General features: G+C 37.6%; 1 protein-coding gene across 1 annotated transcript in view; it reads right to left on the bottom strand.

The window, feature by feature from the left end:
- The window catches only part of LOC149804254 (DNA polymerase alpha subunit B-like), a 64,734-nt gene that overhangs the window by 5,490 nt on the left and 31,917 nt on the right, over positions 1–27,327 (bottom strand). Inside the window, exons 9-12 of the mRNA XM_089951265.1 lie at positions 24,949–25,022; positions 21,867–21,966; positions 12,593–12,699; positions 11,485–11,544 (exon numbers count right to left, since the gene is read on the bottom strand). Of these exons, the coding sequence (XP_089807391.1) occupies positions 11,485–11,544; positions 12,593–12,699; positions 21,867–21,966; positions 24,949–25,022 (341 nt within the window). The remainder of the gene's footprint in view (positions 1–11,484; positions 11,545–12,592; positions 12,700–21,866; positions 21,967–24,948; positions 25,023–27,327) is intronic.

The raw sequence follows: 27,327 nt of genomic DNA, 5'->3' as shown, positions 1-27,327 counted from the left end.
AAGGACAGGTAATAATCATGACCCAAGGACAGGTAATAACCATGACCCAAGGACAGGTAATAATCATGGTTCAAGGACAGGTAATAATCATAATCCAAGGACAGGTAATAATTATGACCCAAGGACAGGTAATAATCATGATCCAAAGACAGGTAATAATCATTACCCAAGGACAGGTAATAATCATGACCCAAGGACAGGTAATAATTATGACCCAAGGACAGGTATGCTTCAAGGAATATGGGAAGCATTATGTATTCCAATGTATAACACGATGAAAAACAATTAAAAATGTTTATTGATTTATATTTTTTTACAAGTTACTATTTATTACCATATAGCTGTGGCCAAACAAATGTCCTTATAGCTGAACCATGTACAGTGGAAGGAATGCATGTGACCATGTTATATTTTAAATATTACACTGAATAATCCAGTGGATTTATTGAAACATAGGAGACAACATATTTCTTCAGTCAGGTGTGCCATTTTCTAGACCGCATGGCCTCAACTATGGACATACATTGATTAGGGACATGTTAAGCATGAAGGGGAAGCACATGATAGTTTGTATGCAGTTTCCAAGACAGAGGAATGGGTAAGGTGTTAACTGAAGATGGAAGTATCATACAAAACAAGTAAACTTGAGCCCGAGTCAATGAAGACTGTCCTACTTGTTGATCCCAGTGAGATCACCAAGAGACATGAACCTGAGAATGGATTTGTTAAGGGTACAACAGGCTTCGTACGGTCTTTGACAGTTTGGGAAAAATGAGGTAGCTTTTTCAAGGCCTTGACAGTTTGGTAAAATCAAGCAGATTACCCTGAGGTCTTTGAAAGTCTTTGAAAATTGAAATAAATGCAAACATTTAAATTTCTTTCCATAATCACAAAAAAAGTGTCCATGGTTGTTAGAACTGGATCTAGTCGAGTTCAGTTTCATTGCTGCTGCAATAACAAATGAGCATTTGGCCATCCAAGTTGGTCTTGGCGGCGACTTCAATGACACAAGCACTCTTCATCAAAGCAAGCTGTCTACAATCTTCAATGAAAAGAATGCACCCTTCATCAAAGGAAGTTAGCACCTTAACTGTTTTCAGTATGTTTTTTGTTTTCTAATTTCATGGTATTTGTTTTTCATAATCATATCATTAGATATGTTTTTAGGTGTTATCTAATGTTGTAAAGTGCTTACAGCTTCTAAAAATTAGGCACTATACAAAGTCCTCATTACAGTGGTACCTCGGGTTACGAACTTAATTCATTCCAGAACTCGGTTCGTAACCCGAAACGTTCGTAACCCGAAACATTGAAATCAATGAAATAGAGACAATCCGTTTCAAGATGAAAGAATCGTTCTTTTTTATTAACATCCAGTCGTTTACCTGACAAGACGCAAACAATACGTGTACTTCACGTATTAAATAAAGAGAAAGAAAACAACCAAATAAATTAAATGCAAAATAAAAAAAGATTTTGTCCATCTTTCTTACCAAGAAAATGATTATGGGAAATTTGTCACTTTGTTTGCTATTCTGAATCATTAGTTTCAGGAGTTTCTTGGCAGCCAACTGGGAATCTTTCTGCACCAAGAAACTATCAAGGGAAATTTGTCGCTTCCTTTGCTGGAGAATCTTTCTGAAGTGGGCCATCGCGTTATCATTCATCAGGTTTACTGCCCTGTTAGCAACAAGTTTGTTTGGATGATGGTTCACAATGAAATCTTCGACGTCTGCCCACTTGCTGCAAACTTCTTTAATCCTGCCAGTTGAAACGGTCACTGGCTCCTCATCATCGGATGACTGCTCCTCCTTTAATGTCTTTAGCTGTTCATTCTGAAGATCCACAACTTCATCTGTAGTGAGCTCTCCACTGTGGTCCTCAATCAGCTCCTCCAAGTCGTTGCCATCGACTTCCAGGCCCATTTTTTTGCCCAAAGACACAATCTCATCCACTACAGCTGTTGCGTCTGCCTCTAATCCTTCAAACTCTTCTCTCTCTGGTACACACGATGGCCAAACTTTCTTCCAGGCAGACTTCAAGGTACGGGTGGAGACATCATTCCAGGCCTTGTCAATGAGGTTGATGCAGTGGAGGATGTTGAAGTGGTCTTTCCAGTAATCTCTCAGAGTCAATTCGGTGTCATTAGTGACCTGAAAACACCTTGAGAAGAGCTCCTTTGTGTACAGTTTCTTGAAGTTGGAGATCACTTGCTGGTCCATGGGTTGAAGCAGAGGAGTGGTGTTGGGAGTTAGTACTGCATGGCCTTCGTTTGTACTGTACGCGATCGTTTGTCTCCAACGTTAAACCTTGCTCTCTCTCTCTCTCGCCTTCGTTCGTAACCCGAGGCACTGTTCGTTACCCGAGACAAAAAATTTTCGAAGTTGTTGTTCGTAACCCGAATTGTTCATGACCTGAGGCGTTCGTAACCCGAGGTACCACTGTATTATTATTATGATTATAATCACAAATCAAATTGCTTAAGGTCGATTCCTCGGTGCTTTCTTTTGACGAATCTTTCAATTTCAAGTTCTCACTGCTACCTTAATTATTTATATTTTTTGTTTTATTTCAGTTAGTATATTTTAATTCTTTTCTGTTTTAATCTAACCGAATATGATTTTCTTTGTTTCAGGTGGTTTGAGAATCTTGAACCAGCGGAGAGGTCATTTTTCTTTTGCCTTATCTCACTGACTTTTGTTCAGCTGTGAAGAATAAAAAGATCACAGTAACAACCCGCAATTCCTTTAAGCATGTTCTTGATGCTGTTGGGGATCCTTTGATGAAAGCTAAGCTGCAGTCTTTGTTACTATTGCCAGAATTGCACAACCCTTTTTGGAGGCTTACCAAATGGATAAACCTATGCTTCCATTCCTTGACACAGACCTGGGAGTTTAGTGAAAGACCTCATGTTAGCAAGCTGGAGGCCATATATACATGAAACCTGAAATCATGTCCAAGGCAAAGTCTGTGACTGCATTAGTGAGCATCATGTTTGACAAGAAAGAGAATTTGTTTGATGCAGGAAAAGTTGATGTTGGCTTTTCAGCTTCAAACATTGTTAAAGGCAGGAGCTTCAGACAGGGATAGATTTGCTTGCAGAACAGCATGCAGAGACTTTATGATTGCAGTGGTAAAGAAGCTGTTTGAGAAATCACCTCTGAAATATCCCTTGGTGGAAAGCATGTCCTGGGCTGATCCTAGACATATGCTATCAGAGTCTGATAAGGAAAAGGGACAAGCAAAACTCTGTAGTGTCCTCAGAATTATGTGTGATACAGGAAGAGAAGTAGAGTCACTATGTGATTTAATATTGACTCAATATGGAAAATTAGTGGATGAAGTTATCCCATCAGACAATCATCCCTTGAAATGCTTTAATAGAACAGATGACAGCCTCGATGAAGTGTTTTATTCCATCCCTTCCAAAAGAAAGGAATAAGCTGAACTTGGAAATGCTCTCCAGAAAATGTTGTTGTCAAATGGGCAGGCAACAGTGGAGAGAGGATTTTCTGTCAACAAACAGGTATCTGTTGAGAACCTCAGCAGAGGAAGCATGTGAGCTCAAAGGCTAATCATTGACACAATGAGAAAAGCAGGTGGACCTTTGGAAATCGTCATTAGCAATGAAATGATGACATATGCCTCCTCGTCAAAACGTAAGTACCATGCCTATCTGGACAAGAAGTTAGCAGAGGAGGAGCATGAGGAGAAAATCAGAAAAGGAAAGAAATGTGAGTTAGCCATGGATGAACTGGAAGAACAAAGCCAAAAAGCTACGCCTTGAAGCTGACATTGCCAGCCTACATGCTTCCTCTGTTCAGAAGGCAGAAGAAGCAGAGTTATAAGGACTCATTGTGCTTGTCACAGAGTCAAACGCTTTAGGAGAAGAGCAGAGGAAAAGATGACAGCAGTGGCTTCTTTCCAAAATGATTGAAGAGAAAAAACAGCAACTATAATAATGCAGTTAAAGCAGTGCTGATGTCTGTTAAGAAAACAATTTATTTTGGATTAAATCTGATGCATAAGTTACATATGCCTGAAATAACAATGAATGTTAACCTATCTTCCAGATCATTATAAAACAATTTTAGGAAATTAATTATAGTTTGAATTTCATCATTAAATATTATTGCAGTATTTTGCATTCATTGTTTTCTCATATAACATAACTTGTATACAAAATGTTAGCAAACATAGTTCTTGGAAATCTATGTTTGTGGTTTTCGAAAGTTTGGTTAAAGTCTTTGAATTTATCATTCAGAATTCTGTATAAACCATGTACAAGGAAGCATGTAACACTGTTATATTCAAAGCAGGTGCATTGGATTGAGCCAGTATTTTATGGAAGTAAAAGTGCTGTATAACTTTAACATAAAGCTGTAACAAAAGCGTAATCACAAAGTGTCCTAATCCAGAACCCCTTGGTCCAAACCAGGCAAATAAACCAACACAGGAACTGGTTTACAGTGGAAAGGAATCATGTGATGATGTTATACTGCATAAAGTCTGGGCCATTATGATCAAAACCAAAGACGCCAAACTTTTAGAAACTGTCATCTAGGTACATGTTGATCCCAACGATTGGCAACCTAGGTACCCCATCAAAGGGAAATTATGTTATATGTGAACCTGAACTGGTTCGTTGCAAGTTTGAACACCCCAACCCCCCAAGAGGTATAAGCATAACTATTACTAGGCAACAAAAGTGCAATCTGAGCATATAAATTAGCAATCTATAGATTACATGCCATAATTACAGAAAACTGTATATAAAATGTACATTTAATTTTGCTACTAACCTGGATCTGCTATTAGTTAAAATTCTTGTCACTAACTCCATGTGGATTAGTACGAGAATACAGACACAAAACAAAATGATAAATTATTTATACACTTTAACTTCTGCTAAAAATTTGTAAAGTCCACAAACTCTGAATGTTGTATTACATCACTGTAGAATTCTTCTTTCAAAATTTGTAAAGCACTATTGATTTGTTTTCCTGATGCAACATGTTCTTTGATTTAACAAAATCCCTATCCTTTAACATTTTTAGTCATATAACATTTAAAAGTTACATAAAAATAAAGCATATTTCAGCCAATATTTTGGTGCCATGTTTTTTGAATATAGACTGGTCTGCTACTTAAGTGTATCAAACTATAATGAATCAGTGACACGTTGTTTCAAATTAAAGAAACCCAAATGTTTTCTCAGAAATGTGTCATGTACAGTTACTATAAACAGAAAATAGGGAAACTGACAAACATAGCCAATTGGTCGTGCATGTCAAAAAGATAAGATCAGAAGATGGAGGTCCATGATGGATCAATGTCACATGACATGAGCCTCAAATGGTAATCATTATTCTGTGTCTCGCTTGCTCCTGACGTCACCAGATATGTTTTTTTTGTTTTAAGGTTTAACGCCATTTTTCTGCACACGATAAGCTATACATGGCAGCCAGTATTAATGGTGGAGGAAGAACCCGGGAAAACCCCAGAAAGAACCACCAACCCACGAGAAGCTACTGGCAAGCTTCCTCACATATCCACATTAGCCGAATCCGAGACTCGAACCCACACAGAGGTGAGATGGCAGTGATCCATAACGGAGAACGCTTTAGACCACTTGGCCACTCAGGGCCCCCCACGTCACCAGATATAATCTCTGATCTGAACTTGGAAATATGTTGTTTTGTTTTTGTTTTTACATTAATTAAAGGGGTACCCTATAGCTATTTTTATTAACTGGGTAATTAAGAAGGGGCAGGTTTCAGAGTACCTATTGACACCTTTAATTAAAACTATGTATTACAATGACCCTTGACCATAATTTTGAAATGAAATGTCCAAGTGGACCCAGATCACTCTGGGTAATGTAGTAGCGTAAAAACAACAAAAATATAATTAATATACATAGTCTCTTGCCATTAACCAAGGTTATTCAAGATCTTGATCATATAAACCAATTTACCAAGTCTGATAGAAAATGGATGAAAATTATAGTGTTTAGATCTAAAAAGGTCACAAGCGCAGCCAATCAAATGCAAGGTATCCTATTCATATGTGCATTTCTCACTTATAACAGAACCAATATCATTGATTATAAAAGTTTATTCACCAAGGTCGAGCAAAATCTGACTGGAGTTCTTCCAAGTGATAACAGACTTAACCATCAGATATAACATTACCCAATTAATACATCTGCATGCTTCTCAATATCATATTTCTCCAAGATCCTCATATAAGTGTACAGTCCAAGATACTGATGACATAAGCGTACAGTCCAAGATCCTGATATAAGTGTACAGTCAAAGATCCTGATGATAAAATTGTACAGTTCAAGATATTGATGATACAAGTGTAGTCCAAGATCCTGATGATAAAAGTGTACAGTCCAAGATCCTGATGATAAAAGTGTACAGTCCAAGATCCTGACAATATAAGTGTACAGTCCAAGAACCTGATGAAACAAGTGTACAGTCCAAGATACTGATGGTACATGTTTCCAATCCTAGATCCTGATGATATAAGTGTACTGTCCAAGAACCTGATGACATAAGTGTACAGTCCAAGAACCTGATGACATAAGTGTACAGTCCAAGATCCTGATGACATAAGTGTACAGTCCAAGATCCTGATATAAGTGTACAGTCCAAGAACCTGATAACATAGGTTTACAGTCCAAGATACCGATGTTGCAAGTGTACAGTCCAAGATCCTGATGACATAAGTGTACAGTCCAATAACCTGATGACACAAGTGTACAGTCCAAGATCCTGATGATAAAAGTGTAGTCCTAGAGCCTGATGATATAAGTGAATTGTCCAAGACACTGATGACGTAAGTGTACAGTCCAAGATACTGATGATATAAGTGTACAGTCCAAGGTACTGATGATATAAGTGTACAGACCAAGATCCTGATGATATAAGTGTACAGTCAAAGTTGGATCTCAACTGAATCAGATATATGGACTCCAGCATGCTAACAAGCTCAGCCAGACTGATGCAATATCACCTCATTAATATGCATAACTGGCCATATAATAAGCTAACTTGGTCTTAAGACCAGCTGAGCTAAAAACTTTCAAACTCTGTACTTTGTGAACCTGTGGCAAGGGATATAGTCCAGGCACTAGAGTGGTAAAATCAATAAATTTGATGTGATAATGATGTATTATTCAAACAAGAACTTTGGTTTAGATTTTTAACGTAGCTTTAACAATTTTCCAGTCATATCACTATGTTGTCTGCAATGTGGCAGTTTCAAGTGATGTCTAGCACTGGGACATCATGCCGCAGACACCCAGTTACATTATCCTGACACTAGTCCGACTAGTCCTAACACTAACCTCTTAATGCTGAGCGCCTAGCATGGCAGCTGTTAGTACAATTTTAAGAAATCTTTGATATGACTTGGCCGGGGTTAGAACCCACGACCTCCCGCATCCGGGGCAAATGCTCTAACCACTAGGCCATCGGAGCGGTCAACAAGAACTGAAGTTGGCAAGTACTTATAGAATTGTAAATGATGACAACCCCCACCATGGAAACCACCAATAGTATATGACTGGATTGCAAACCAGCAATACTGCAAATTCATCTTTACTCAGGGTATACGAGTCTTTGTAGATAACAGGTTCATTTGAACTGCAGAATGACATATGAAAATATCAACTTGCTTGACACGGTTAGCAATAATATATATGAAAATGGCCTAAATGTGAATCCTATGAAGCTGAAATCAGTTCAAAAGTAAGTACAAATCACTTAACCATGAAATACAGATCAATGTGACCTAGTTTTCAATGATGGCTGTAATACTCCTCATGACACAACTACATACCAAATTAAATGACTAAAATCAATAATGCCTTTGAAAAGTTAAATGCACACTAGTTAACCAAAATCACTGGACCAGGAAATATAGGTCACAGTGACCTAAGTTTCACCAAATGGTGTAATATTCTACATGGCATATCTAAATACCAGCTTCTATGACTTTTCAAACAGTAGCATCTGAGAAATCAACATGAATGCAAACCCTAACCCAAATGTTGAGCCACACAAAAATATATCCTAAAAATCTACAGGGCTTGAAATTAACATTAGTCCACCAGGAGACCTTAAATTTAATGTCAGACAAATAATTGGAGTGGTTAAATGGTTAGTAAAGTTTTAGTTGTTGCCAGTCTGCTGAAGGACTAGTGAGACTGATCAGGACTAGGTTGCCAGTCTGCTTAAGGACTAGTCAGATTGATCAGGACTAGGTTGCCAGTCTGTTGAAGGACTAGTCAGATTGATCAGGACTAGTAAATTTCTCAATCTACTAGTCCTTCTGGTCACATGTTAAATTCTAGGCCTGAATTCATATACCAGAATTAATATGCAATCTGGTCAAAATGTTTAACCAAAATATTTCCCCAATGTAATTTCTGACCCATGGTCCAAACTAATCGAAAGAGTGGTATTTAAATTAAGGAGTGGTATTTAAATTAAGGAGTGGCATTTAAATTAAGGAGTGGTATTTAAGTTAAGGAGTGGTATTTAAATTAAGGGAAGTGTGATATCACATTCCAAATATTAGGTTGAACTAGAAGTAGAAGTGCTGCAAGAACTTTTAACCAAAGCTGTCCATAGACAATGTACATCTTCACACTCAACGAGCCAAAAATAATTAAAAAGAAATACACTGAAGCCTGCCTTAATCGGATACATAGGATGCACATGATTCAAAATAGACCTGACACAAAGAAATGTATAGAAGTCATCTAATGTTTCCAAAGCTTTTTATACCGATTCACCTGCTATTCACCTGCTTATAAAGAATGAAAATGTTGTGGTCTCTTCAGTGTTACTTACAGCCAGGTTTCACTATTTTCATTATTATCCTATAATCGGTGACCAGTATAATTTTCAATTTAACTTAAAAAACAATTTCATTTATGCTAAGCCCTATGCATAGTGCCAGGGAAGAAAAATGGAAGAAAACGGCAAGTGCAAACTTGCCTGAAATTATGGAATATCTTTTATAAATATCAATATAAACTTGCAAAGATTATATTGAATTAAAATATTCCCATACTAAAAAGAATGATGGTTACAACTTTATGGTCTTAAACTAAGTAACAGATAAAAGCAAATACCAACAAGTTTTTTAAAATTGAACAAATAATTTACTTGCCAGGAATAAAAATGAAAATTTAAAAAGAACAGTACTGTGAATAAAATCCCAAATAGTCCTAAAAGTTCTATCAAAAATCCAAAAGTATAGAGTATTCTGAATGAATTCCAGTGGTGTTCTGATACTGAAGGTGCTTATGTGCATTCAGTCTTCATGTATCACAATTATATAAAACAAAATGTTTCTAAACGACTTCACAAAATTCCAAAACAATGATTAGCCCAAATGTATTACTGAGCACTTTGTAATTCTAGTAAATAATTTAAACAAATAAACCCTCTCAGGTTAAAACTTAACACAACTAAAGACTACTTCCACTTCAGCTGTTTAGATAGGAATAAAGAATTTCTGTTTGCTTCTCCCTCATATAAAAATGTAAGAAACAATATGAGGACCCGGATGAGGGTCAAAAGTTCATTTCCAAAAGATTCTAAGTTGTCAACAAGATCAAGTCTATTATTAAAATTTTAATAAAGAACATGGTAAACATCAGGTAGACCATGAATTCCTGATGTTAAAACCAATGTCCCGAACTCAAATCCAAGCAGACATGATTACCTACAAAAATTAATAATCTTAATATATAGACTATATTCATAGATAAAACATTATCACTGTAATATGTAAATTGTATAAAAGAGACATTAGTCAGATTGATCAGGACTAGTAAATTTCTCAACCTACTAGTCCTTCTGGTCACATGTTAAATTCTAGGCCTGAATTCATATGCCAGAATTAATATGCAATCTAGTCAAAATGTTTAACCAAAATATTTCCCCAATGTAATTTCTGACCCATGGTCCAAACTAATCAAAAGAGTGGTATTTAAATTAAGGAGTGGTATTTAAATTAAGGAGTGGTATTTAAGTTAAGGAGTGGTATTTAAATTAAGGGAAGTGTGATATCACATTCCAAATATTAGGTTGAACTAGAAGTAGAAGTGCTGCAAGAACTTTTAACCAAAGCTGTCCATAGACAATGTACATCTCCTTCACACTCAAAGAGCCAAAAATAATTAAAAAGAAATACACTGAAGCCTGCCTTAATCGGATACATAGGATGCACATGATTCAAAATAGACCTGACACAAAGAATGTATAGAAGTCATCTAATGTTTCCAAAGCTTTTTATACCGATTCACCTGCTTATAAAGAATGAAAATGTTGTGGTCTCTTCAGTGTTACTTACAGCCAGGTTTCACTATTTTCATTATTATTCCATAATCGGTGACCAGTATAATTTTCAATTTAACTTAAAAAACAATTTCATTTATGCTAAGCCCTATGCATAGTGCCAGGGAAGAAAAATGGAAGAAAATGGCAAGTGCAAACTTGCCTGAAATTATGGAATATCTTTTATAAATATCAATATAAACTTGCAAAGATTATATTGAATTAAAATATTCCCATACTAAAAAGAATGATGGTTACAACTTTATGGTCTTAAACTAAGTAACAGATAAAAGCAAATACCAACAAGTTTTTTAAAATTGAACAAATAATTTACTTGCCAGGAATAAAAATGAAAATTTAAAAAGAACAGTACTGTGAATAAAATCCCAAATAGTCCTAAAAGTTCTATCAAAAATCCAAAAGTATAGAGTATTCTGAATGAATTCCAGTGGTGTTCTGATATTGAAGGTGCTTATGTGCATTCAGTCTTCATGTATCATAATTATATAAAACAAAATGTTTCTAAACGACTTCACAAAATTCCAAATCAATGATTAGCCCAAATGTATTACTGAGCACTTTGTAATTCTAGTGAATAATTTAAACAAATAAACCCTCTCAGGTTAAAACTTAACACAACTAAAGACTACTTCCACTTCAGCTGTTTAGATAGGAATAAAGAATTTCTGTTTGCTTCTCCCTCATATAAAAATGTAAGAAACAATATGAGGACCCGGATGAGGGTCAAAAGTTCATTTCCAAAAGATTCTAAGTTGTCAACAAGATCAAGTCTATTATTAAAATTTTAATAAAGAACATGGTAAACATCAGGTAGACCATGAATTCCTGATGTGAAAACCAATGTCCCGAACTCAAATCCAAGCAGACATGATTACCTACAAAAATTAATAATCTTAATATATAGACTATATTCATAGATAAAACATTATCACTGTAATATGTAAATTGTATAAAAGAGACATTAGTCAGGTAGGCTGAAAACTCCTACCTTCAATTATGGACACAGGTCAATCACACAATACAAATATGCACAACAGCGTTATAATAAGGTCTAGTATGTGTTGGCTGAAGCGCTGAATATCAGTTAGGCTGCATAACTTACCTTCGCTGAGTTAACAGGTGTAGAACCAATCTGCCCAGTCTATCAGATGACCCTGGAGGACTGCAAAGGTGAATCGCATGTAATATTTATGCATTATGCAGAATCACAAAGAAGCTGCATGTTCTTGAGACAAAGAAATTTGAAAGCAATGTTATCTTTAGTTGTGGTTGTATTCATGCCTTAGTTTGTTTTTAAACAATCTGTTTGTCGGCAGTTTCTCACAATTACAAATGGTTGCAGATGTCTAATAAACTGAGTAAATCCTTATTCACATTATGTCTTGACCCTTTCATGTTACAATTCTGACAAATAAGCTTTGTGCATGCTTTATGCTATCCTTTTTTGCTTGTATAATGCAAATAATCAGCGTAAAACATTATAGTAATAATACACAAAGATAACTACAAAATGTAAATTAACTCTGGGTTATGCATTGCATTAGTGACTTTAAATGCTACCTACAGCTGAAATCAAGACAGATTTGTCTAAAAGAATTATCTAAAAGACTGATAAGTGATATTTTCAAAATACAATCTGCTCTAGAAGTGACAAGTCCCAACATCTAAAATTAGATTATTAGATTCTATCAGCATTGCTGAATCATGAGTTATCCACATCCCTCACCCTACACATTGTCATGAATCATGACAGTCATCCACATCCCTCACCCTACACATTGTCATGAATCATGAGTCATCCACATCCCTCACCCTACACACTGTCATGAATCATATAACAGTCATCCACATCCCTCACCCTACACATTGTCATGAATCATGACAGTCATCCACATCCCTCACCCTACACATTGTCATGAATCATATAACAGTCATCCACATCCCTCCCCCTATGCATTGTCATGAATCATATGACAGTCATCCACATCCCTCACCCTACACATTGTCATGAATCATGACAGTCATCCACATCCCTCACCCTACACATTAATTACAAATAAACAATGAAAGTTTGTTTTTTTCTAAATGAGTTGGAAAGGTGTGACCATGTACATCAATGTTGTTATTGAACATGTTAAGAAAACTAAAACAACAAAACTGGGATATCATTTCAAATAATGAACAAAGGATTGGCTTTTACTTCCACTTACATTGCTATTTCCTGCTGACCCAGATGGAAGAGGCAGTCTGTTGAAGTCATTCCGAAAACAATGTTATTAATTGTGATGGTACAGGGATCCGGCATCAGATGCACATGCTACAGAACGGTAACAAAGGTCAAAATCATACGATGTTTGAACAAACAAAAACCAACTAGTTCCATGTATTCAAGGACAATGAAAAACACAATATCAACAAGTCATCGGTGTATTAATGTATCTTCTGGCATCTGACTTGCAAAAATATTACCACCTCTGAAGACAATGTCATCACTGTCTTCCTGTGGGAAGCGATACTCATGTCTCACCACACTTACACTGGTGAGACAAAAAGTACTATGGCATGTGTAATGTGATGACATACGAGATGAAAAACACTAATTATAAATGTAACGTGTCTATAAAAAAAAATCTTAAAACCACTGACAAGAATGGCTTTACCACTGTTATCAGTTGAAGATTGTCTCCCTTTAAGGTGTTAACGCATGTGGGTATAAAAATGAGAATTACACCATACAAGATTGATATATGATAATCATTGGATGGAAAATCAAATGGAAAACAATAAGTTGGCAACAAATGAGAGGTGAATCTTCACGAATTAGGTGTTAAAACACACATTGTTTTAACAATGTAATTAAACCGAATCTTGTACTTTATGGTCAAGGAATACCATGCTGAACTGCATATCTTAATTATAGCTGGCAACCTTCCAAACTCGCAAGCAGCGAAAATAGGGATAAAATTTAGTGAATCTGGACAAGAAGTAGTGAAAAATACCATGACAATAACTCCATCCACTCTGACCGTCAATACTACATTATATCAAGATCGCAAAATAAAACTGAAACACTACATATATGCAGAATTATATTTGCATTTCTATTTATTATGGTATTCATAAACTTCAACTGTTCTTGTGGTTATTTACCAAAACATGAGACTGTGGTAGACTTTTGAACTTCGTCAATTGCTTGACCATAAATTTGCTTTCAAAACAGTTCAAGCTTCTTGCCTGCTGGTAGATCTCTGTGACCAAGTTTTCTGTGCAACACTTTTGGTTCTTCCACAGGAAAATTTGGAAGCGATCTTCGAGTTTGGGAACATTTGTCAGAACAAATGTTTAGCATGGTCTCCAGCTGATAAAGATAGATTGTGTTCAACAAGAAAACTCACAAATAATGCTTCAGCATTGGTAGCTTGCACGTCTTCTGTTGATGGCTTAAAATACTGCAGAGCTGAAATCTGCGAATTCTTAATTTTCCCAACCTCTGTTTTTTTGTGAACGATGTGCTACCTCATGTTGTCTCTGCCACCATGCCCAATACTAAAATTTGTGTGGCTGAAGGCAAGGACAATTTTTGGTATATTCCAAATTAAACTTCACTTTTTGAGCAATACATTTCTTTTTCCTTGGTGGTGAAACCATTTTCAAGATCTTAGATGTGATGCCGAACGGTAAGTCAAATCAGTGTTGGTGACGCAGGCCCCAGTTTCTCCCAAAAGCATTTTTAAAACTAATCTTATAAACATAGATTAAAATAGGCTAAAATGCTTGCTACCAGGCCAACTGTACCAATCGGCTGTAGTTCTACTAATATCGCAACCAGCAGTACCGGACAGTTTTGGCAACTGCCAATATCCCGACTAACGCTTAACAGGAAATCAGTTATTTTATTAACAGATTTAAAATAACTGAGAACTGGAGAATTTGTGAATTTTTTGCTTGCAGTGTGAATCCATAAATCGCTGAAAAAGTCGTGAAATTCACGCCAAAATTGTGAGGGTTGGCAGCCATGTTTAATCCTCTAGCAAAATTCAGAGTAGTCTCACTACAATCTACTAATGAATCAAATGGCGAAAAATTTAAAACAAATCCTAAGTTGGCCTGAGTCTGCTTATATCATAAAGCCAAATGCAAGGGCAGATAATCTGAGATAATACGATGACATTCTAACTTCTATTTTTTTTCAAAACAGTAGCTGCATTTGATGACAGATTGGCATCATCTCTATTGTTTTGTTCCAAATTTGTTCAAATTTTGTCCAGCGGTTTTGAAATAATGGTATTCTAAAAGTTTGTTTTTAAGTTTTAGTACCTGCTGTCATATCTGAAAGATCAGCAAATATTTTCAAGGGTTTCTAGACAGGATGCTTTCTGTAAAATTTGTTCAAATACTGTTCAGTTTTCTTTAATAGTAACTAATCACTTCATGGCAAATTGGCGTAATATGTCATTGGTAAGAATATGAAAGAAGCTTTTACTAAGAAGCTTAATTAAGCTGAATTCTGTTCATTGATATTTTAATAGTGACCCACCTCTTATAAGGTCACTCCTTCTGCACCAGGAAAGTGGCCTTAGAAGAGAGGTGGTCTTTCCTGAGGAGGATTATATTTGTTTGAAGTATATGTACGTGTATTAAGTTAAAAAGCTACATGTAACTTGAATACATTTATTTACCAAGAATAGGCTTATTTCATGTGAACATACATTAAATATTTATATGTTATGATGTTTGAGTCTTTCCAATATCAAATTTTTGGGAAAGAACTTTTGACCTCTCCCCCCACTGTTATTTAGTCACATAACTTTGACTTTATCTTGCTGAATTAAGAATTTTCTGTTTACATGAAGATATGTTACAATATTTATAAAATATCAACTTCTGTGTGAAGCCCATAACTCTGAGCCTATTTCCAGTAAATGTCAGCATTTGTAAGTAATGATATAATACTAACCGTAGTGGTACAAGCTATCATGTTTTTTAGAGCAATTATCTCAGTAATGAAAAACTGACATCTGGGAACAGACACCAGAAAAGATAACCGGACTACTTACCTTACCATATGAATCAAATATTGGTTTTGAACACAGTAGGTAAATTGCAGCCACTTGTGAGGGAAAATGTGACATTTTATTTACTAATATACTGGCTGCATGCCACATCAGAGGGTGGCTGCAGGTTTCAGGGACCAATGTAACATCAACAATATCTGATGTCAGACTGATATTATTTGAACACATTTAAAAACCCTTAGGCAGTGGCCCGTTTGATAACAGATAGGTACAAAATGTATAAAAGTAAAAGGTCATGAAGTGTGATATCCCATGTTCTGGCTCACAGATTTTGCTTGAAACTTTGGAGCAGTATGCTATGTGAGGTGATTCTGATCTGGTGAGATATCAGAGTACACCAACTGTGTGACCCACTTCAACCCTAAAGAAAAGGCTTGAAGGGTGATGCCATGTGTTCCGGCTCACACTGGGAGAAAGCATCATTTGCACATGCCATGACATATCCGAGTGCTGCAAGTGAGTCCTTGAGAGCATGAATATGATCTTTCATAGTTGCTGTTCTCAACCTGCCTATAGAAGAGAGCTTGCAAGGGATGATTGTTTGACTACTGACAGATGGTAACCTATTTTGGGCCATGAAGCCTGATGGTATCATGAAAACCACCAAACCCTCTGATATGAAAAAAGCAATTTGGGTCAGCATAAATGGGTATGCAGCCTCTTATCCTGCATGCAGAAACTAAAGCTATCAGGAAACAAGGTCTGTATGATAGTGACTTTAGCAATGTGTAAGCTAAAAGTTTGAAGGGGTTCAAATCGAGCCATGTGAAAACCGCGGATTGGATCAAGTTGGAGACAAAATAAGGGATATTGGTTGAAGAGACCAATACTGTCTAAAAAATCCGATAGGCTCTATCCTGCCCAAAAAGATGTTGCCGTGATGCCAGAATGTGTAGAATATAATGGGTGGTAGCCTTAGCGATTGGGGCCCAACTGTTTCTCCTCAGAGAAAAGAACCACAATTGAAGGTTGGAATTGTCTGACTCACAAGGCTGTCATGTTAAGAGCCAAGTTTGTAGAAGAAGAGGGTGGTCAATTCAGGTTGGCTGGAATCTTCCTTGGTGTACTCTCATTAGGAAAAGTAGATGAGTGACTCAGGGCTTGACATTTTGACATCACAACTTTAGCACCATGGCAGAGACAGCAGAGGTACACAACCCCTCCCAGATGATTGACAGCTTTTGTGTCTGGAACTGAAGAGACGAAGTTTGGTAGCTTTTGTTTCCACCTCATCGCCGAGAGGTTGATCATCAGATACCCTTTAAGTGTGCAAACCTAAGTGAAGACCAATTGATGGAGGGTCATTCCGTGTGAAGGACATGACCACCTCTGGACTAATTCTTGGCCAAGCTACTGATGCTGCCAGAAGATGCCTCATTTGTCTGTTGATATGGAGATTGTTAAACCCACATAGAAAATACCAAGTCAGAACACACCAAAGTGATTTGATACCTCTCCATTTGAGGAGATAGGTCACCACCACAGTTGGCAGACAAGAAGAGAACCGTTATCACCGATGAAGCAATCTTTACAGAAATGAAAGGTATTGATGACAGCGTTCATTTCTAGGATGCTGATGTGTATAGTCATTTTCCCAGGTGTCGCTGATGGTAATGAAGGTCAGCAACAGGTGGGCACCCCCGCACTGGCGACAGAGCCTTCCATTATTTCTCCCTGGAGGTTCTTCAGCGGGATTCCAATGGTCAGCCAACCTGGATTGCCCCACTGATGTGGGAATGATAGAATTCCAGGCGTGATCATGACTGTTTGATTAAGAGGACATAAAATGAGGCTCCAACAGGCTGGCAAGGCTTGCAGAAAGAGATGGCCAAGCAGGCTCAAATCGATTGCCGTATAATAAACTGAGGAGGTGCAAGAACTCTCCCACTGAAATCCAAGTCCTGTTGGAAACGGACTCTATAAATTCAACAAACACAAGGGGCTGCACCAGATTCTGGATGGTTAAGAACTCCATACCCAGATGGATGAAGTTCTGGGCTGGATGGAGGTCTGACTTTCCCAGTTCGTGAAAAGGCCTAGATGATCTAGGAAGATCGTTCTCGCCTTAAAGTAGGATAGAATTTACCATGTGTTTCTCTAAGATGCTTCCCAGGTATGCGGCCATTGATGCCGATGATGTCAGCCAGAACAGGGAGATGACGTGATCTATAATCTGAGTAAAAGCCCAGGGGCTAATGATGGGAAGGATGGTGAATTGATAACCGTGGTGGTAAATGGAATGGGGAAACTTGAGATACACAGGGTGGATAGGGATGTGAAAGTATGTGTCTGTCAGATTGAGACTGACAGCATAATGCCTCGTCTGATGGAGAAGGTGGAATGATCTCACTGTCTCCATCTTAAATTGGGTGAGAAGACTCCAGTCGATGAAGGGACTTTACCTGTTGTTTGCATTCCCAAAAGAAACAGTCTTGAATAAAATGTTGGGGAACGTGGCCTTAGCACAATCTTCTGCGCTGTATTGTTTGTTGTCAAAACGCACCCATCTCCCGATGAATGTAACCTGAAGCCACTCCAAGTGACCTAGATCAGCCCGCCCCCCACCCACCCCCCCACCCACCCCCGAGGAAAAAGGGAGGTCCAGTGAGCTAATAATCGGTTTCATACTACCCCTGTATGATTGCATCCCAGGGACTGATATTGGTGCATGTGTGACTAAAGAGATCCACTGTCCTGGGGCTGCTGAACATCCCTTCACACTGACGGGGACTGACTAGTTCCAAACACCTGTATGGCTTGAGCCACGAGGTGGAGGGGCAGTACCTGAGCTGCCTGCCTCCAATCTTCCTCCAAAGCAATGGTGACTTGAACAGGGTCGCCTTGAAAGGGAGGGTATTATACCGTATGAACACCATGGATTGTACACATGAGACACATTGTATCAAGAATAGACTGGCCGAACCTGTCAAAGACATGGTATTGTGAACAACCCTGGACAAATAACCAAGCAATCCTGGCTGTTGCCGGTTGTCTGCAACGACATCTCTAACCAGCTCTGATAGGTATGGAGCCGGCTTTTGAACCGTAAAAAAACCATAAGCATATGTAGAACAGCTACTATATTCTTGTCAAGTGCCTGGAGATTAGTTCTGAAGGCATCTGTCACCCTAAGTCCCGGAGATTAGTTCTGAAGGCATCTGTCACCCAAAGTCCATTTATTCCTTCTCAACGAGATCTACTGGTTCTTTAGAGCAGCGGCATGGGTGGGGGCATTTTGAAGATGCCAGCAACTGGAAAAAGAAAGAAATTGTTGTTGACGTCAGCTGGAAAGCTAACTTCAGTCCATTCCATGGTGGATTTGATGGAGTTCTGCTGCAAACGCTGTGAAGAGGCCCAGCTGGGTCTACTTGCAGTGCATGAAAAGACATACCAGGTGGCATGAAGACTCAATTCCATCCTCAGTAAAACTTCATTAGCTCCCCCTTGCGGACAGCGCTGTCGGCAGGTTTGCATGGCGAATGATCGGCCTGGAAGCTGGCAGGATACAAGACAGTCCAGCTATCACTGGTACCAGCTGCTACAGAGGCTTGACTGGACAGATTTCTCACTGAAATCTCTGTCGTAGAAAGGTCATCTTGCCGAAAGTACATTGGATAGACGGATCTGTCACTAAGATCCCTTTAAATCATTGTTGTAAGGACCCCATGTTGGAACAGCTGGACGGCTGGTGACAGTGCGGTCTTGAAATGTATTAGATTCAACTGATTGGGTGTGAATGGCATGTGATTGGCTCTGGTGCTGGCAGTATACAAACGGTCTGGCAATTGCCAGTTCTGGCCGCACCAAAGGCGTGGTTGAACAGAGATTTCTCAATGAAATCTCTGGCATTGTAAAGATAAGATACCGACAGTGTGGCATGGGCAGATTTCTCATTGAAATCTCCGTTCTAGTATTTGATAAAGGTACCAACCACATGGCTAGACGGATGGATCTGCTGGTGTTAGCATGGGTTGCCGATGTCGGATTGACGGCTGGTTATGTCATGATTTCTGCTAGTGTCAGCTGGATGGCTGGTGTTTGTGCAGCAGTACTATTTGGATCCATAATAAATCAATCATTAACCCCACGCACCTGGACTTACAGGCCCAAAGACCATGCTTGAATGTGCGGGGGGGGGGCGAGGCACAGCTTATGCTACTTGGACTGCCTAAAATTGGGGAACACGTCATACATATAGTAAATATTCTTCACAAAGAGAAAACAAAGCATAGATTAACAAACTAGTATCCTACTAACTAGCTAAAGCATAAATTGCGACTATGTTTTAGATGATGCATATTAGAGATAATGTATACATACGATAAACAATGCAAGAGTCATGGTAGACTTCCACGTTTTGAAGTTACATGTAGATCATTTAAATTTGATGAAATGACACAAAAGACACAAACTAAAGCAAAAACTAGTAATGAGTTCAAATTACTAGGTCGCTCAAACACTCGTAACTAAAAGATCAGTGAAAGTGTCATAACAGAATCCTATGGTCCTATATAAACTTATGCACAATGCTTACCTAATGATTAAACCATAATATTATCAAAACAGCGTGAAAGCCGAATAAACTATCATAATTATGAAGTAGCACTTCAGAATTTCACTAATAAGAACTCCACAGTGGATGGAGTAAGGGAATACGGTCAAAGGTATGCTAACTTGTAATGACCTTGTATAAGGTCAACAATAGTGTGGTAGGATGGTGGTCTTACAAGATTTTGTTGTTGTTGTTGATGTTGGGTTTAACGCCATTTTCAGCAAACGATAAGCTATGCATGGCGGCCAGTATTAATGGTGGAGGAAGAACCCGGGCAAACCCCGGAAAAGAACCACCAACCCACAAGAAGCTACTGGCAAGCTTTCTCACATACCTACATTGGCCGAATCCTAGACTTGAACCCACGCAGACAGAGGTGAGATGGCAGTGATCCGTAATGGAGAGCACGTTAGACCACTCAGCCACTTGGGGCCCCGTCTTACAAGATAAGTCACGACAAGTTACAAATCACTCAAGATTTGGCAAAAATTTTAAAATAGAGCATACAACCTGCAGTAGATCGATAAAACCTCACAATAAATCATAAATGAATATTGGATGGGTTCACAGGAACACAAAAAGGGTTGGATTGTTATAAGACAATAAGACATTTTTTTTTGTCTTTTATTAGGGCTGGATTAACGAGGTAGCAGGTTAATATTCCTAACATAATATGATTAGGAAAGTAATTGAAGCATAAAAATAAAAAAAATAAAATCACAAACAAAAAAGTTGTAACATTGTAGCCGCGGGAAAATTAATTCCATCTTACAGGTGTAACAAAAAATTGCACCAACTCTTCTAATATGGTATTAACAAACACTACAGAACTCTGAGAGACCCAAGCTTCTGTGTCAAATGCACATTAAATTCTCAAAGAATGCATCGTTTCTCCACGTAATGCTTCTCTGTGACATGTCTTATTTTCCCTCCTTGATGCTCTCATTTTAATATATTTGGTCAGCCTCAGCGAGTTGGCCATAGCTGATCTGTCGAAAAATTAATGGCTAGACTTAGGTAAACAGGTATGAAGCCAGAATGCTGTACAAAGATTTATTAAGTCAAAGAACAGTAAAAAGTACAAAAACTGATTTGAACAACTAGTATCCAGATGGTAGAATGCAGAATGATATAAAGTTTTGGGAACAATTACTAGAAGAGTATCTCTCTAATGTGATCTAAACAGGCTAAGAATTGAATCCATATATGTAACAGAATAATGTTCATAGGTTTTTAATTTTCCTATCCATCCTTTTGCAACTGAGGGACTTGCAAGTTTTTGACAGAGACTATCAGGAATAAGCTCGGGACTCCCGAGTTAAAGAAGCGAGGAGTCCAGGACTCATCCTGAAACTGTTTGGATCCCAGACGCTATTTAAAAATATGAGGTGTATTTACAACAAGTCTCATGAAAAGTCATCAGAGTCACCCCCTATTTGATATTACCATTCTATAAATTAAGACATCAAAATATGTCACCCAATTACTGAGGTGATCATTGTGCTAAGCTTCCTCCAAGGCAGGTTTGACAATAAAACTTACAGCCTAGTAAATATGTACCAATTTGATTTAGTTACAAGAACTGACTACACTTTCTAACCAAAGTGGAGTCCAAGTTAAGTGGATGCTTGGGTAAGAACATGTGAATTTAATAAATCATCTCCATGCATAAGATGATTCACTAGTTATCAAAATGGATAGGGTGAGCACAAGTAGAAACCATTTTTACCTTGTAACAAAACCTTTTCAATGGCTGACTTGAACTGAGTAGGGTAAAAGACGAAATGCAATCATTTGTATGATATGATTAGTGACCGTGACCAAATCAAACTTTTCACTGCGTATCTATTGTCTAACCTTGTACTGAACATTAGTGTTCCTGAATGGAGGTTGGGGGTAGACAAAGTCATGATGCATATCTCGCTGTGATGGCAGCACTATGACGTGGCAATGTAACCTGAAATAAAAATGAAGTATTTTAAGAAATTGGTGATATTTTTGACAGAAGTGAAAATAATGCCATAGATTTATGAATAAACACTTGACACCATTTTACAACTCTAAAAACTACTCATGTTATCTGGAGTGCTGCCACTGATCCAGTAACGTAATGATGATCAAATTCAATTTGTCTGGTGGTCAAATATTTAATTCTTTACTTGAGATCATTCTTAGTCTTTGCAAGGAAAATAAATACTGAAAAGAAATCAATAGTCTACTGGATATTTCTAATTTAATCATATTTTAGTGAAAGGTACTAAAGGTACTAAAAAAAAGAAAAACTTTCCAGTAATCATCAGAAATAGAATTATGTTCCTGACACTCAAAAATTTGACTTTCATTGCACAGATAATGAAATCTCTAATGTAACATAGAAAACAATCTACAATGAGGTGTTAAGGCACCAACCAATAAGATAATGTGCCTAGTGGTTAGAGCATCTGCCTCGGATGTGGTAGGTTGCAGGTTCGAAACCTGGCCGAGTCATACCAAACACTTATAAAAATGGTACTAACAGCTGTCTCGATAGGCACTCAGCATTAAGAGGTTAGTGTTAGAACTGATGTCAGAATAATGTGACTTGGTGGGACATCCTACTACAAATCTGTGACATGGTGCCCCAGTGCTAGACATCACTATAAACTGCCATGTTGCAGACATCATAGCGATATGACTGAAAAAAGGTTAAAGCTATGTTAAAAATCCAAATCACACACATATACCAATAAGATCACAAAAACAAAAAGACCAGACAACCACTATGCTTTGCCTTATTTTATGAAATTTATTTACAAGACGAAAAAAGAAATGAAACCTAAAGGTGTGGAACTAATTTACAATAACACCCTGCCCAATAATTAGCCAAGTACAAAGACCACCAAGCAATCAAAAATAGAAAATTTAATTAATTTTCTTTTCTTCTGCATTCTCATTTCACAAACCCCAAAACTAAGACCATACAGCTGTTATAAATTGTGAAAAGTAATACAAGCCTCATCTGATACTTCCAACAGGTATTCTAACCAACTAACATAACCAGAAATGTGAAGGAATAAATCACTGCCATGGTGTTTTTACAATACCATGTGCTCACCTGACAGGTAAGTAATAACCCACACCAGTAAAAAGGTAACAACCATAATGATTGCATGGTCATTATATCTTCTAACATGCAGCGAGCTTCATTCATTAAATTTCAAGGAGGTCAACTGTTAGAGCAACAACCATTTGAGAAAAAATAAAATAATAAAATCTTCCTGCGTTGTACGGAAACTGGTCAAATATATGGTAGACAGCAAGATTTCCCTCAAATGCATTTCCTCTAATCAAATCATATTATTACTGTGTTTTCTGCTTGACTTTGCATGGCTAAAAATTAAATCTTTTTCCTCTGTCCAAATACATCATAAAATATTACATCTGGAGATCAAAAACACAGGACAAGTTATATGTATGATTTAAATGGTCAAAAAAATGTGGACACACATTTAACTATTCATTGGCTTGCTGACATGGACATAACAAGTAACATTTGTTTTGAATTATATTACTAACCGGTAGATAAATAATCGGAAGAGTAGACGAATATGCTACCCTTTATTTAAGTTAAAGTCTTCAGCTTTAAAATTCTGTTTAACACCTCCACTGTGGACATGGCTAAAACCTGCACATGGTTGTGTACAGGCCAATGAGCCAACTCCACTGTGGACATGGCTAAAACCTGCACATGGCCATGTACAGGCCAAATGAGCCGACTGCACTGTGGACATGGCTAAAACCTGCACATGGTTGTGTACAGGCCAATGAGCCAACTCCACTGTGGACATGGCTAAAACCTGCACATGGCCATGTACAGGCCAAATGAGCCGACTGCACTGTGGACACAGCTAAAACCTGCACATCGCCGTGTACAGGCCAATGAGCGGACTCCACTGTGGACATGGCTAAAACCTGCACATGGTCATGTACAGGCCAATGAGCCAACTCCATTGTGGACATGGCTAAAACCTGCACATGGTCATGTACAGGCCAATAAGCCAACTCCATGCTGGACACGGCTAAAACCTGCACATGGTCATTACAGGCCAATGAGCCAACTCCACTGTGGACACGGCTAAAACCTGCACATGGTCGTGTACAGGCCAATGAGCCGACTCCACTGTGGACACGGCTAAAACCTGCACATGGTCGTGTACAGGCCAATGAGCCAACTCCAATATGTGCAGTCCAGCACATAAACTTTATAAGACTAACATAAACTGAATTACATTCAAATAATTAAAAATTCACAAAAATAAAACCAAGGAGAAAGAATCTTTTTTTTTTTACTATTTCTTCCAAATACATTGTTATTAACTGAAACTTTATTCCTATACATGTGACTGGCACGTGCCCGTTGCGGTATTTATTCTTGTCCACAACGGAAGTGTTAAACATTCATCTCTTTTGATAAAGGTGACAGCCTTCTAATGTATTTACAATTTTCTTATCCACAGGTGAATATTTCAGTTTTGAACAAATGTTATTTGTTATATAACTGTTAGTGAGTGTATTATAAGTGAAACATGGTTCTCCAATTTTTTTAGACAGTTTGGATCAAACATAAAACCTAAGTCATTTCCTGTTAAAAGCAAGTTATTCCCCACCTTTCTGAAAGCAGGTTTTGTCTCTTATCTTATCACTGTATAGCTGTATTTGTCTGAAAATGAGTACATAAATAAAATTCTTAAAATGATGTCTGAACATTTCAAGGTAAGTAAATAAGATATTTGCCTAAAAAAGTCCTTAAAGCATTTGAAGATGTTCCGAGAGAAACAGTATCTAACATGAGTACTAAAATCCAAACACTAATACCAAGACCATGCCACTAATATGATCATTTTCAAAAGTTCTTCTAGTGGTTAGCAGAGTTTGACCTTATGCAAAAAAGTTCACTAACCGATCAGTTGCAGCCGCAATTTGTTCTATTTGTCTTCTGAATAGTGTGTCAAAAGTACAAGTCAACTTCCCCTTCTGAAAAGTGAAAAAATTTTGTTTTAAAAGGTTACCTTTAATAGAAATTCTTATTTTAACATGAGATAACATGGAATACAAGGATTTTAGTGTAAAAGTATTGACTTAGGACATGAATGAAAACTGACAGCATGTTAAATCAGCCCCCAAACCTGTACCTGATACTGATTGATATTTGGGGGCCGATTTCATATAATTTTTTAAAAAAATGTAAAATTCCGTGCAGACACTTGTCCACATACATTATTTGGACTTCAAACTTTGCATAAAGCGATAACCACTTCATCTGTATTTATCCTAAAACTGTTAATACTCTATGGTCTTAAACTAAGTAACAGAAAATACTGAACACCAACAAGTTTAAAAATATTGATCAAATAATTTATTTTCCTAATATAGAAAGCAAAAGATAAAAATAACTTACAGCATGGTGAATGAAATCCTAATTAGTCCTAAAAGTTCTGTAATAAGTCCGAAAGTATTGACTATTCCAAATGAGATTCAGTGGCAATCCAAACAAAGTTCAATCTTGTGCGGATGTGCCAACAGTCTTGATGTATCACAATCATCTAATCCAAAAAGGTCTTTACATAAATTCATAGTAAATCCAAAACTAAATCCTAAAGTCCAAATGAATAATTGAAATAAATCAATTAAATGCACACAACTATTTGACTCCACTAAGACTGATGTTTATGAAAGGAATATCCAATTTGCTCTAGTAAAATGTTTCTTCAGTAATACTTACCCAGTCATAATAGCTTGAAACTACTACTACCTCTCAGGCTAAAACTTCTCACTAAAAGCTAAGTTATCTGCCCACCTGGGTGGCAGATAAGAATGATATCCCCTTGATACTGGAAATAGGCACAAAATCCCATGAAATCGTCAGTTACTACTGGAATGGAAGACATGTTCTTCATATCGATGTGACTGTGGGTAGGCTGTAAATGTGGATGTGTATTATGATTGGGTAAGTATTATCAAAGAAACATAGTTTCCTAAATACAATTGATTTCTTCTTCAAATATGTTACCCAATCATAATACCTTCAGAGAATCAATTAAAGTGGATATAGATATGTCCCCTTAAAGCGAAGAGACTATTCCTGGTCCCATAAGGTATGTGAGAAAGCTTACAAAACCCCAGATAAGAACACAAAGGTATGGGTACTTGGTTCCACTTTGCTGTTTGAGACAAGTTCACCACAGTGGAGTTGTTAGAATTCCCACATAGGTTCTCCAGCCACCAATAAAGAGCTTTCCACTTAGCTCAGGGGAACTTAAGTTAATGATGGTTGTAAATTAGTTAGGACTGCTTCCCTGTGACATGTGACCTAGGGACATACCTGCAACCTTTTTTATTATCATTGCAAATCCCTTGGCTGTAGCTGAGAATATAAGGGATGGAAGGAATGCATCTGTGGTGGCTTGCTGCAAACTTCATCAACCTGATCACTAAAAAAGAGATTAGATGATGAATATTTCAAGCGTAGATTGGCCTATGATGGTCTTTAAAGTGGAGGTAGAAAGCATTGCATCTCATTCCACCTGTTGTGGCCATGATTATAGTAGGTTAGGGCTCTATGCTATAAAGTGGGCCACACATGCTCCCACATATTTCCTTTAAGAATAGGGGTGAAAGAAGGTAAGCTGTCTATTGAAGATATTAGGTGCAACATTGATCCTATTGATTTGACATAACAAACTGAATCAAAGGTATCCAAATGGAAAAACATGGAAAGGCATCGTGAGAAATAAATGTCTTTAGACGCTTGGAACTTGTAACTGACAATGTAAGCACTCCATAATTGTTAGTAATGTTAGGTTGTGGAAGCAACTGAAAGTAGATTATTCCTTAGACATGGGTCTCCAGATCTTGGGAGACATATACCTGGCAAGAGAGGAAAGAGGACAGAACTCCAATGGGAGTGGGCAGAAATCTTCTTCAGACCATGCCTGCAAGGCAGAATTTCACTCATCAAAGTAATATCTGATAACGTCAAGGGAACTTGACAGCCAGTTTTCATAATTTTTGTATTAAGGTGTAGAAGCCTATGCCTCTTGTACTAGCAAAGTAGTTGAAGAATGTCAAGGATGGCAAGTCACGACACTTGCAGTACCTTCTGAGTTAGATCCTGTTACTTCCACGGTGTTACTAAGTAGAGGCTTCCTATGGATGGCAGACCTGTCAACCCTGATAAGTCCATCTCAGTAAGGCAGTTGATTTTTTTCTGCAAGATTGACCAGTTTTGAGTAAGGTGTAACACAATATCAATAATTGCCACTGTAAAGCTGGAAAATGT

Source organism: Sinohyriopsis cumingii, chromosome 2 (assembly GCF_028554795.1).
Source record: "Sinohyriopsis cumingii isolate HCF-2022 chromosome 2, ASM2855479v2, whole genome shotgun sequence".
NCBI classification, from domain to species: Eukaryota; Metazoa; Mollusca; class Bivalvia; order Unionida; family Unionidae; genus Sinohyriopsis; species Sinohyriopsis cumingii.
Note: the sequence above shows the minus strand (reverse complement) of the source record. Positions and strands in the feature narration are given on the sequence as shown.